The 14104-nt window shown below is 36.4% G+C and overlaps 1 protein-coding gene across 1 annotated transcript; it reads left to right on the forward strand.

Moving 5' to 3' along the window:
- The first annotated feature begins 145 nt into the window (after positions 1 to 145).
- On the forward strand, positions 146 to 13988 carry pdxdc1 (pyridoxal-dependent decarboxylase domain containing 1). The gene is made up of 23 exons (XM_067418792.1): positions 146 to 342; positions 1118 to 1191; positions 1345 to 1413; positions 1600 to 1674; positions 2497 to 2643; positions 3152 to 3341; positions 3496 to 3564; positions 4253 to 4331; positions 4434 to 4518; positions 4655 to 4703; positions 4797 to 4898; positions 5684 to 5809; positions 5940 to 5990; positions 8195 to 8255; positions 9773 to 9843; positions 9980 to 10085; positions 10446 to 10617; positions 10845 to 10963; positions 11046 to 11167; positions 11261 to 11353; positions 12108 to 12204; positions 12289 to 12387; positions 12505 to 13988. The coding sequence occupies exons 1-23, from the start codon at positions 322 to 324 to the stop codon at positions 12720 to 12722; spliced, it is 2295 nt and encodes a 764-aa protein (XP_067274893.1). The 5' UTR covers positions 146 to 321; the 3' UTR covers positions 12723 to 13988.
- Positions 13989 to 14104: the final 116 nt, after the last annotated feature.

A 14104-nucleotide genomic window follows, 5' to 3' on the forward strand; every position in this document is an offset into this window, starting at 1 on the left:
GTCAGGTTTTTCCGATTGGTTTTTTTTTTTTTTTGTAGTGTTATTTTTTCTCGAGGAACAGCTTGAAAGAGCCCACACTGCATCATTACATGTCTTTAATCAAGGAGCTGCTCAAGTACACTGTAAAGGGGGCGTATTTTTAGGCTACGTCAGCGTTGCCAGCGTGGAGCGGCATGACACCAGGAAGTAACACAATTCAACTGATTATAAGGGTACCCGAGGTGGATTCTTGTGATTTTTGGATTTGGTTCCCTAAAATACACAGCAAGCGACAACGCACAGGGACACAGAGAGTCCCTGCGATTGGGTTTTCAACACTGCATGGATAAACCGCCCGTAAAGGTAATGTAGAACAGTGCGTATCATTCCCTGGCTGAAGGACTCGCTCATTTGACTACAGTGCAGGAAGCTTATTCACTGGCATTGACATAGAGATGATGCGGAGATCTACCGGTACCGGATTCATTAATATCACAATCGAGTATTTGCTATTAGTGCATAAAGCAATGGCCGACCTTTTTTAACGAGAAGTGAAATTGAGGTTTTAATAAATGGTGGTCTACAACTGTAAACCAAAAAAAAAATGGTGGTCTGCAAACCAATTTCATGTGCATATATCTCAAAAATTAAAGAGTCACAAATTGTGTTGCAAATTAAAGTGTTGTGTTAGAGCAGGATGCGCACGAGGATAGGGCATGACATTACATCTTGCCAGATGAGTGCGTGTAATGAAATGAGCCATGTCATCCGACAGGTTTTCATATCCTGAAAATCAGGAATTTACTAGTAGAAATAGAGAAAGCAAGAATAAAGAGACCAATAAGGTACAATTTACAAAATGTACTTATCAAGTCTATTAATAGTATTGTATTATGCATTTAGTGTTAAACTGTAATAAAACGCCCTGTTATCACAAGTGGACAGAGGCCTGAATGTTTTCTTTTTTCCTCACATGCAGTGAAAGTGCCCTAAAGGTGAAATATGAGTTTTTTTAAAGCCTGAGAAATGATTTTATTTAATTTGACAAGAAATTTGATATACAGTCATCAAGTTTGCGAGTTATCCGGTTTTTCATCACCATGCCCTTTAACCATATACATTTACTGTGTAATTGTAGATGATGGACCCTACACTTGCTGAAATGGGGAACCATCTTTCTGATGCCATGGCGATTTTAGAAAGTGGAAAATTGTAAGAACTTTCACATTACATTTTTTTCCCCCAGTAATTGATGTTATTACATTTAAGTTGATTTTCACTACAAAGCTATCATAATGATATGTTGTCAGTCATTCCAGGGTTTTGTTTTAGATATAACTTGTACCATTGTGTGGATTTATTCAGAGAATCTGAACAGGTTAAAGAAAGAAGAAAGTTGAGTTGGAAAGACATTCCTGGACCCTTACAAGGAGAGTGAGTAAGAATCTTATATTGTAAATCACATTTCACATTTACAGTGTTTCTTGTCTTCCTCTGCAATTGTATCCTCTGTATTTATGAGGAATTTCATTGTGTTTAAAGTCAATGCATATCAGCTATATTCACAAAACATTTCAAAGTCTTTCTTTTCTTTTTTCTTTTTCTATACATTTCTGACAGTGGACAGGATGTTGTCAGCATACTCCAGCTAGTCCAGAACCTGATGCATGGAGATGATGACCAGCAGGGTCATCGGTAGGTCACTGCATTATGGAGCTGTTTGGCTTGTAGTCCTAAAACCAAGAAACAAATTCCTTGGGAAAAGAATAGCAGTTTTCAATTTATATACACTACTATTCAAAAGTTGCATCAACAAGATCAGTAGATTCATTTCTGAACAATGTTCAATATTAATTTCATATAAATATATTCTAAAAAGTATATTAATACTTTTATTAAGCAAGGATGCATTAAATTGCTCAAAAGTGACCGTAAAGACATTTATATACAACATATTTCAAATCTATGCTTTTCTCTTGAACTTTTTTTCATCAAAGAATCCTAAAAAAAAATGCCACGGTTACCACAAAAATATTAAGCAGCAGGTTTCAACATTGATAATAATAATAATAATAATAATAATAATCTAAAAAAATGTCATTTTTGAAGATCATGTGATATTGAAGACTGGAAAAATGATGCTGAAAATGCAGCTTTGTATCACACTTTAATATATAATAAAACAGAAAATTGTTTTTTTAAATTGTAATAATATTTCACAATATTAATGTTACTGTTTTTTTAATCAAATAGATGCAGCGTTGGTGAGCATAAAATACATAAGCATAACATAATCTTACAGACAAACTTTTGAATGGTGGAGTAAATAAAATACAAAACAGAAAATTCTCTGAGTAATATTTGCTTTTTTTTTTTTTACTCATTAACCAAACATGAATTAGTTTTATGGTTGGTCTAAAAGTTGATGTCACAACAGAACAGCTCTATTATATTGCATTAGAGCATATGTAAACCCCTCCATGTGGTGTGGTAAAGCTATAAATGTCTGTTTAGCAGGATGCAGTATGTCGGAGAGCAGGGACACATGGCTCTGTTGGGACACAGTCTGGCCGCATATATCTCTGTCCTGGAACGAGAAAGATTGAGAAAGCTGACCACCCGCATCCTGTCGGATACTACTCTTTGGCTCTGCAGGCTTTTCAAGTATGTTCTGTCTATGATCACGTGGTTTCAAGGGGGATTTCTTCTCCCTGTCATACAAAAACTTTTAAGTGATTCATAGAGATTTGTGTTAAAGAGCATTAATGATGCGCTCCACCTTTGGTTCATCTCAGCAAATTTTATTTGCAGTGTCTTAACTTAAAAAGCTTAGGGGGCAAAACATTGACCATTGACGTAGTCTATTGTTTCAGTGCAGTCCTATCACTTAACACAGCTGGGTCATTCTTTGAACTTTTAGTGATAAAAAAATAAAAATATTGTATGGTTTTACATTTTCTATCAAATATGTACAAATAATTTAAGGATATACTAATATGTTACCTAATATACTAATATGAAAATAATTATAATCTATTGCAATGGGCAATAAATTAAATGAAAAATCTATATTATTTTTGTCTAAATAAAAATAAAACTCTTAACTTCTACTAGGGAATTTGGGTAATTTTGTAATGTACAGTATGAAAATGGAATTTATTCTTTTTCATAGATATGAAAATGGCTCGGCATATTACCATGAAGATGACCGTGAGGGGCTGCTGAAGGTGTGTCGGCTAGTTATTAATACTCATTATGAGGAGTACGCTTCAGAGGGCTTTACAGTGCTGAGCTCTAAACATCCTGTGATTTACCAAAGTGCTGCATGCAGACCTGGCCTGGGACAACATCTCTGTAGCCAGGTACAATGTCACCTCCACTTCGCTTGTCTATCCTGCAGTATCTGAAATGTTTCACATTACCGCACTACATTACAAAAAGTTTGTGTGTGTGTTTATACATGGTGGTGGATACTGTTTGCTTTGATTAGACAACTTTTGTGTGTTTTCTTTTCAGCTAGGACTGCCTCTGTCAAGTCTTTGTATTGTGCCCTGTAACACCATGTTTGGCTCCTTGCACCAAATGGTAGGAATTTGTCTTTTTGTGAATACTAAATGGAATTATTTATCGGGTCTCGGGTTCAAAAGTTTGGGCTTGATAAGATTTTTCTAAATGTTTTTGAAAGAAATCTCATCAAGGATACATTTATTTGATCAAAACTACAGTAAAATAATGGCTTTTTATATTAATCTTCAGTCACACGAGCCTTCATAAATCATTCTAATAGGATGATTTGATGCTAAAGAAACATTTCTTATTATCACTTGAATATAGTTCTACTGCTTAATATTTTTGTAAATATTACAAAATTTCTTGTAAAAACAAGATGCATTTTATCAGCATTCTTTGATTTAATAGAAAGTTCAAACAACAGCATTTAAAATATAAATCTTTTGTAACTTTATAATTGCCTTTACTGTCACCTTATTGTCAAATTATCCTTGCTGAATAAAAATATTTATTTTAAGAAGAAATCTTACTGATTCGAAACTTTAGAACAATAGTGTACATTTAAGAACTAAACAAGGAATTTGCTTGGGTGCATATGCAAAACGTGCAGAAAAGTGCAGACATATAACACGCTAAAAAGAAAGAAAAATGGAATTAAAAAAGTCTTTGTTCAGAAATGTGCAAGTAATGATACAGTGTTCATAAAATGCATAAAAGATGAGTTAAAATTATGTTTTTTTTTACTAAAATTGTCTTTGTACAGGATGTTGCATTGCTTGACAAGCTCATCAAAGATGATTGTGAATCAGGGAAAGTTCCACTGCTGTTGATAGCGAATGCTGGTCGGTTCGCTATAGGACATTATTTATTCAAGCAATTTAGTTTTTTTCATGCATATTTTGATAGTTCTGCTGGCGATCATTAAAATGCATTTCATCTTTCAGGAACTCCAGGTGCAGGTCACACAGACAAACTCAGTCGCCTAAAAGAGCTCTGTGTTCAGTACAACATGTGGCTCCATGTGGAGGGGTTAGTATCAGCTGGTTCTGTTTTTGTTGTACCTGATTTGTAAAATAAATACACATTTAAATGGATCGAATATCAATTTATTGATGTCATTAATATTTATTTGTCTTTAAATTGCCGTTTTGTGGCGTTCTTTCAGGGTTAATTTGGCAACGCTTACTCTTGGTCAGATCTCCTCCACTGTCACGGTATGTTTTTCTTTCTTTTTTAAGCATTCAAATGCCGGTTTTTGTTTCCTGTTGTCAAGGATGTGCTCTTATTTTGTCCCTCTCGTTATCAAGGCGGCCACCAAGTGTGATAGTATGACTTTGACTCCAGGCCCGTGGTTGGGCCTGCCGGCTGTGCCTGCTGTCACTCTTTACAGACATGAGGACCCGGCCCTGGTAAGTTGGACTGTTTAAAGGGATAATTCACCCAAAAATTAAATTTGAGGTTTATCTGCTTACCCCGTGGGCATCCAAGTTGTAGGTGTGTTTGCTTTTTCAGTAGAACACAAATGAAGATTTTTAACTCCAACCATTGCTCGTATAATGCATGTCAATGGGGTGTATTTCTATGAAAGTAAAATACACAGACATACGAATCCATATTAAACCCTGTGGCTCATGGCGACACATTGATGCCTTAAGAAACGAAACGATCGGTTTCTGTGAGAAACTGAACAGTATTTGTTACTTTTTACCTTTTTTCACCTATATCAGACGAATCTCATCTAGTATTCCCCAGCGCCATTACTTCTGTCAAAGAATGTAAAATTTAAATAATTTATATATATATATATATATATATATATATATATATATATATATATATATATATATATATATATATATATATATATACCCATATATATACCCATATATATACCCATATATGTCTTAACTTATATATGTGTAGATAGATAGATAGATAGATAGATAGATAGATAGATAGATAGATAGATAGATAGATAGATAGATAGATAGATAGATAGATAGATAGATAGATAGATAGATAGATTGATTGATTGATTGATTGATTGATTGATTTTCATTTTTGGGGTGTCCCTTTTAATATTAAGTATGAATCATCATTATACAGCAAATCATATGGAAATGTAATCCAGAGTTGTGATCATACAGTGTGCAAATACCTCATGCTGTTTGTCCCTCTTGTCGGTTGGGGGCAGTCTCTCGCAGCAGGTCTGACCTCCAGCCAACCGGTGGAGAAGCTTCGGGCTTTGCCTCTCTGGCTGTCCCTTCAGTACCTTGGGCATGATGGGATTGTTGAGAGGATTAAGCATGCCTCACAGCTAGTGAGTACCCTGCCAACTTCATTTAGATAATCTCATGCACTGTAGTGGCCGTAAAGTACTTTAAACACTACTCTGTTATTCTTCTCTGAGTTATTCTGACCTTGTTGGGAATTGTTCTGTTTCCCTCTAGAGTCAACAGCTTTTGGAGCATTTGAAGACACTGGCTTCAATAAAAACCTCGGTAGGTGAACTTGTCTTGAACCATTCAGCTGCATGTCAGTACAGACTATTTTAGAGTTGCACCACAGTCCTCACAAATAAGTATGTGAATTTAAAAGTTTTTGAAGAGTCTGTGTATCAGTATTTCCTCTGTCCTCATTTGGTGTTGCTCCATCTATTTAATGATAGTTCTGTCTTTATTGGCCCCATGTTGTTCCAAACCCATATGAATTTTTCTTTCATGGAACAAACACTAAATTTAATGTAATGTTTCGTGGAATCACTCAATTCACAGTTTTAGTACTAAAAGTATCGTAAAATTAGTCCAAATGATTTGTCACCTATATTCTGACACTATTCACTCAACAGCTTTCCTCAAATGGCATCACAGAAAATGTTTGCTGAATAATGACTTATATAATGGTCTGTTGTCACACAAATCTATTGTATGGCAGTGTTTTTATTGTTAACTAAACGTAAAACAATTTAAAAAAATTAATGAATTGAAAGAAAGCTATAGATATAAGAAGAAACACATGCTAATTTTAAATGTTAATAAATGCTGTAATTGTATTTAAATAACTTGTTGTATGGCTTCCAAAAGCATTAAATAATAGCATGTGTCGGCTACTTTTAAGATACTTTTATTGCGCTTTTTTCATCTTGGAGTTTGACATACCCAGTACCCATTCACTTCCATTATATGGGAAAGAGCATTCACAATATGCTTTTAAAATTCACCCATTGGTGTTCCATGGAAGAAAGAAAGTCGAACAGGTTGGGAATGACTTGAACTTTTCATTTGCTAGTGAACTATTCCTTAATAATGTTGATGACATCATCCGCACTGGCAGACATTTCTGACATTTAAAACCATACTATATCATACCGCTGAACATGAATATATCAGCTACGTTTGATAGATATTATTTACACTTTTTATTTGCAGCTTTTAAAAAGGTTGTTTCTGTTAGATTAGTGGCCCACTTATTCCTTTCAGTCAGAGAATCTAGGCTAAAATCTTTAAAGCAAACACCTCTGTTCTGTGTCACCACCATTAGGATATCCTTGACAGTGAGGTGTCTCTCCTCGAGGCTTTGCGCATGGTAAAGAGCAGAGTGTTTGTCATATGTATGTGGCGGTGTGGTTTGTGACCGTCAGCAATGTGTGCAGCTCTTATACTGTATACATAGTGTGTTAGTGAGCGTGGGTACCTTGGTTTCAGGATGTGGTGTCTCATTCCCGGGTCCCTCCCATCTCCGGGGGCTCGCTGCGGGACGTGCTGGGCTCTCTTATACTCTCTATTGTAGGTGGGACCAACCCTCTGCCTGCTTGATCCCACTCCCACTCCTCCTCCCTTTCACTCGCGCTGTTTCTCCACTGTTCCCTCCCTCACCATGTCCACCCATAAGTGCTGGTGCTCAGTTTAAAGGCTTTTACTCATGTAAAGGCCTGCCAGTGCTACAGGCATGTGCACACAACATTTAGAAAAAGTCACTTCACAGAGCCTAAACGCTGGACCTCGCTTTAGAGCAAAGATGAGCCATCATGGGAAATAAGCAGAATTCTTTAAAATGGCCTTTGTGAGAGATTGAGCAAAATTAAACAGTGATGTTCCAGTGTATAATACTAACACTCGTCCTATGAAAGTTTGTTCGTTCAGAATAGTTATTCATAGGTTAGATATACGACTGTATAGCTATAACAGGAACCAGAGTACAACATATATTTAATGTTGTTAAGAGGCTAAATAAGGTCTTTTGTTCATAAAACAAATCTTACATTTGTTTAAAGTGCTTAAGGCAGAAAGTAGTCACTTTTGATGATATTTAAGATTTTACTTTCTTAATTTATGTCTGTGGTGGTTAGAGTTTGGTTAAAGAAAATGGCCAGTAGTCATGAATGAAGCATCATTTATTAATTATAATAATTGGCATTTTATATGCTTTTCATAGTTATAACAAAGGTTCCAGCTTCACATAGACAACCCAGCAGCACTAATGCATGACTTTAGGTCATGTGCCACATTGTCCAGATTGGCCTGTTAAACCTGTAGCTACCAAACAAAAAGCCTCTCCATGACATTGCATCACAACATTTAAATACTAAACCAATTTTCACAATAACATTGTGCTTACAGCATGACATTAAGGCCTCCTGTAAAAAATGTGTCACAGGTGTTTTGAGACCCCGTCCCCACCCTCTTTATCTCTCTGATGTTTGTAGGTGGAGGATGAACTTAATTCTCCAGTGGTGGTGTTCAGGTTTTCGCAAGACAACAGTTCTCGTAAGTTTCCTTTCCTTGGTTGTGTGGATATGGTTCAGTGAGTGTGTTGGTTGTTTGTGTGTGTGACACTGTTAAATACTGTTACTATGGGGGTTAGGGCTAGGTTTAGCGTTAGCTGCATGTAGTTATGCATAAATAGTATAGTTATCACGGTAGTAACTACATGTAATGTATGTAACAGACCTTAAAATAAGAATCTTTATTGTCACTGAATGCACACAGTAGTACACAACAACAAAATAATGCAGTGTTACCCTTTTAATCAGCAATTATAAATTAAATTCAAAATTAAAGTGACAGTAAAAACATTTATAATGTTACAAAAGATTTATCGTTTTAAATAAATGCTGTCCTTTCTATCAAATAATTCTGGAAAAAATACCATGGTTTCCACAAAAATGTCAAGCAGCACGGCTGTTTTCAATATTGATAATAATAAGAAATGTTTTTTGATCAGCAAATCATTATAATAATTTCTGAAGGATGTGAAACTGAAGACAAGTAGCCTGGTTAAAACTAGACCATTCTCAGTAGTAACTGAGTTATGGTCTGGCAAAGCTTCATAGACAAATAATTTGCCACCGACGGACAATGACGTATGCAGAGCAATGGAGAAACATCTGAGAGCAACTCTCTGTTTGTGATTTCGAGGAAGATGTTGCAATGGCTTCTGACGACTTTTGCCGTCGTTGTAAAATAAATATGATAATAGCTGGTGTCCACATTTCAGGCCGAATGAAACATCTCAGATTGACCGTCGAACAGAAAACATCAAGCTCTGATCGCATTTGCCCCATTGTAAGGCATTTGAATTGCGATTAGAACGCGATTTGAAATATTTTGAAAATGAAATAATATTGATTAGTCTTTGGAAAATTGTGTCTCACAAACTTTATTCAAATTCAGTCATTTCAGATGTGTTAGTAACTATGCTCAAGTTTTCAAACTTGAGCATAGTTACACTAGTTAATTATTTACAATTTTTACATGATTACTAGTCTGAGGAAATAAGCAGAGAAAAGCCCAATACAGAGCTGCTGTGTGGTGTTAAGTGAGACATCAAAGTAGCCAGTGTAACGTTAATCCGCATCTGGTAGCCGAGTGTTGTTTTATGTTGTTCTAAAGAAAAGTTTTAATTGCTTAAAACAGACGCGATAGCTGATTCAAACAAGTGATATTCCACTGCGGTGTCCAGTTAATGTACAAAATCTGCTTCACCATCGCTGCGCTGTCATCATAATGTAAAGCCCGCCCCAACGTTTCTGATTGGTACCAAGATTTCGACGGATTCTAAATGGGTTTGTATGGGCTCTTTACCAGACTACTTGCAGAGCAAATCTAAATTTGCCAGAAGTTTTTTTGGTTTTCCCAGGCTAGAAGACAAGGGTAATGATGCTGAAAATTCAGCTTTGACATTTGACATTGATATTTTTAATCAAATAAACAGTGAACATCATCTGAATAGTGGTGTAGGTATATACTGTATATCTCTTACAGCCAAAAACTGTCATTTTCAGCCTCGAGTGGCGGCTCAGTGGAAGGATATTTTGCAGGAGAGAGAGATATCATTGATGCCCTTAACAGATGGGTAAATTTTTCTCTCACTAACAATATATTATAGGAAATAAGTAAGCTGTGAGCATGTATAATAGAATGCAGTGCAACCTATATATACTGTAGATGATTTTCTCACAAACTAATGATCTGACTTCTTCATCTGACAGTTGGGTGAGCAGTTGGCGCAGCAGGTTCCCCTCAGTGGCGTAGATGTGGTTGAGCTGGAGGATGAAGGCACATGTGTTCGTTTCAGCCCCCTCATGACTGCTGCAGGTAAGGAATTTGGCACATAATTAACAATCTGGACTGCGATGCTAACGCAATGTTCAGACCCAAGCCATGCTGACTAAAGAACTGGAGACAAACTGGGCCGGAACTTTTTTTTATAATGATGTGGGTTAAACTAAGAAGACTAGGCCTATATTGCTTGCAATAAACATAATTTTCAGAATACTTGTCTATGTTTGAATGGCCATGAAAACAGTGTATTATTCTGAGCATGGCAAGTGAAAGCTGTTTCCTTTGCCCAAAAGTTCTCACAAATTTTCACAGTAATTAATTTTGCAGTAATGAGACTGAATTTATGTTACCATGTTCATGCTAACAATGGTATTGGTATGTGTGTGTGTGTAGCTCTTGGCACTCAGGAGAATGATGTGGCTGCACTAGTGGAGAAGCTGGGAGAGATGATTCCAGTCCTGAGCTGCACCCTGCGCTTCAGACAGGACTTTAAGGATGAGGTGCTACAGCAAGCTTTACTCTCATACGTTGAGGACCTGAGCTGGCCTGGTCTTGGAGTTGTGAGGTAAGATTCTGGAGTCAAACCTGAATCAATTTACAGGACATTTTGAGTTTTGCGTTTTCTGGGAATTGAAAGTATGACCTTCGATTGGGTTCCTCAGCTGAGTTACAAGAACAAGCTACAGGATACATTGACCCTAATATAAGATATTCCCTCATTGCGAAGAAGAAGGAAATTTTCTTTATTGCACATTTCCACAGTGCCTATTTTGTTTATGTTTTTCTCATCAGGTATGAGCCCAGAAACACAGACCTTGATGAAGATAAGAGACAACAAATGGTGGAGAAGATCAACAGTGAATTGCTTAAGAAACTTATGGAGCTTGATACAGACCTGGAGTTCTCTGGTGGTAAATTAGAGCCATGATTGACTGTTGTAGCATTGCTTTTCAACTCACATGAATGATTATTAACCTTCTGTCTTGTGTCCAGGTCCTGAGTTTGGTGAAGAAACGAATTGCATATTTATTGGAATGGCAACAGAAGACCTGGATGTGGCAGAGTTAGTGGAAACTATAGGATCTGTCGGAAGAGAAATTGAGGAAAGTGGAAAGGTATGCATTATTTTTTGGATGGGTGTTTAATCATTTGCTTAGACACTGAAAAGAATATAAATAATTAAAAATAATGCATCTGTTCGTGCCTAGTTGTTTGAGAACATGACTGAGGTCGTGAGAAGAGGCATTCAGGAAGCTGAGCTGCAGCTTCAGAAAGCAAATGAAGAGAAACTTATGGAGGAGGTGAGTGTATATGTGTAAATGGACAGTGGAGTCCAAAAAAACAACCTTTAAACCTGAAAATAAACTAATTTCAGGATTCTGAACCTAATAAATTTTATGGCAAGGCTGTGCATTTATAGAACACATAAGTAAATATGGCCCTGTTACAGTTTACAACGGGTATTAAGATGCAGTTTGGTAGATTGGATCACAATTAGAAGAGGCAGACACATTCCCATATTCACCTGGTGTTAATCCATGTCTTTTGTTCAGTTTCAACCACTTCTGTCCTGGTTTCTTTGAGGATTAGGGTCTATGGGAAGGTAAATGTATGGGCTTTTTCAGATCTTTTGATCTAATGGGTAAAGCGCGTTTAAATGTACATAAATGAAGATATGGTGGGAAAACACACACGCAAATGCGTGGTAGAAATGGTAAGAGAACATTGTGCTCGGTACGTTTTTCATCTTCAAACCAAACTTTGGTCTTCGGTTTAAATCCCGCTGCCTAGTGGACTTCCCATAATGTTTAGGCATTAGGTCAGGAGGCGGAGAGTAGGCAGTCATTTGTGGCTGTTTTAAATGCATTTGACCACACGAGTGTCTACACACTATGAAAGCAATCCGGTTGAATGTGCTTTCTAACTCCGAAAGTTGGCTAAAATGTGAATAATTATTGTATGCTAACACATTTATTCCTTTTCTGATTGAATAGACATTAAATCATTCCAAAAGAGATTATGTTGATGATGATTTTTCTCCATTTATTTTTTAAGGGTGTTCTTCGACAAATTCCTCTAGTGGGCTCTGTGCTTAACTGGTTCTCCCCGGTTCAGGCCTCTGTAAAAGGAAGAACATTTAACCTAGCTGAAGGTATATAAATGTAAAAAAAATTCTGATGAAACTGTCAAGAGAACTTTTTCCGGGTTTGTATAGTATCTATTTTTTTTACCATAGGTTGTCTAGACAGCACTGAGCCTGTTTATTCCATAAAAGCCCAGATGAATAAAGATGCTTCCCCTGATTCCCCCAAGCTCAGCACCAAACGGTTTCCAGGTAACATCTTGATCTAAGATCTGTGTGACCCTAATTACTTGAGGTCTACAAAATAACATTTGATCTTTTATTGATGTTCACAGAACTCTCAGGTTAATCATACCATGTGATTCACAGGCCAAAAACTCTTCCGGCGGCATGGAGCAGGCTCAGACTCTATCAGTGATACCAGCTCTGTCAGCCATCTCGAGGAATCGCCACATGTGCAGGCCATGGATGTGGAGGAGGCAGAGGTCCCCCAGGAGCGTCCTGCGCACATACCGGAGGATACAGCTTCATCAGACCAGCGTGTGCCAGAGGGACAAGAGGCAGAGAGTGTAGACACCCTTAGATAAGACCACTCCTAAATGGTTGCTCATGAGGTTTGCTCTTTATAACCGAGGAATAGGCGTCCATGACCTTGATGTCTTTGAGCAAACCACTTTAGAAGTTAAGAAAAGAAGCAGCTTTAAATGCAAATAACAAAACACTGGAATTTCATGAAAATAATGTCTGAATATGTGTAAGTCTTACATCGCTTTCATCACATTCTTAGTTATTAAATAATCAATTACACATTTATTTTAAAATTTGGTTATTCATATATTATAGGGTCTTTTCACAATTCTTTTATGTGCACTGCCAGCATATCCTACCATTATGGGTGACAGTACATGATTTTAAATGCTTACCTTAGTCATCTACAGGCCTGTCTGACAGGTTTTTCGGACCGTTTCCACACATTATTTACACAATGAAAGGGCTATTGTGGCCTTACCGTCATAATTATTCATTTCAAAATGTCTTGTTTGCCAAATGCTGGTCTTGCTTTATGTACTCTACATAGGCAGACGTGTAAGAAGGAAAGTTGATGCTTGAAAACACATACAGCTCTTTCTAATCAAATGATAGCCTTATTGCACTTTTATGTACAGAATGTCACACTTTACCAGAACAGCAGACAACTTATTTATTCTATAAATAATTCTCTTGGAGAACATTATGCTATTTAGAGACAAGAGTAACATTTGATATGTCTTAAATAAGTTCAAATCAAACAGATACCCATCCAGCACTTTTGGCTTTACCAATAGTGAAATGATTACTAGACTGTTGTCACTGTGAAGATGATGAGATATCTCTTTGAGTAATTGTTACATTATTCTTTTAGATGTATATGAAGGCTGAACATAATGTACTAAAATGAAGATCTGTATTTGTTGTTTACACCAATGTTAATGGTTTTAGCACACAGAAAGCATTGATACTGGGGAAATAATGTAGTTTCATTTAGTGTATGAATATTATGTGAATTATACATGAGAAGAATTTCACTACAGTAAGATCACTTCCATCCATTTTTTTCTTTCTTGTTTGAGGCATAAAGTGCTCTTTTTGTAACTGTGCTTCCTAAACTGAATAATGTTATTGTAGACCTGCTCATCTTTTTCAAAATGATTACGTCTTAACTGGTGCAATAAATAATTGGGATTTTCTTTGGGGGAAATGAGTGTTGACTTGAATATTGTGTCAAAAGTAAGAATAAGGGTTTTTATAATTGAAATTTTATTTGACAATGAGCAATTATGTAAATGACAATAAAGATGATGCTAAAAGACGAATCTTAGTTTTTTTCTTTTCTTTCAAAAACATCACTTAAGTTGTAATGGGAATTTTTACGTAATGTAATCGGCTAAAACGGCTGATTTTTTTTGTTTTGTTTACGTTATTAAAAGCC

This window comes from Pseudorasbora parva, chromosome 2 (assembly GCF_024679245.1).
Source record: "Pseudorasbora parva isolate DD20220531a chromosome 2, ASM2467924v1, whole genome shotgun sequence".
In the NCBI taxonomy this organism is placed as follows: domain Eukaryota; kingdom Metazoa; phylum Chordata; class Actinopteri; order Cypriniformes; family Gobionidae; genus Pseudorasbora; species Pseudorasbora parva.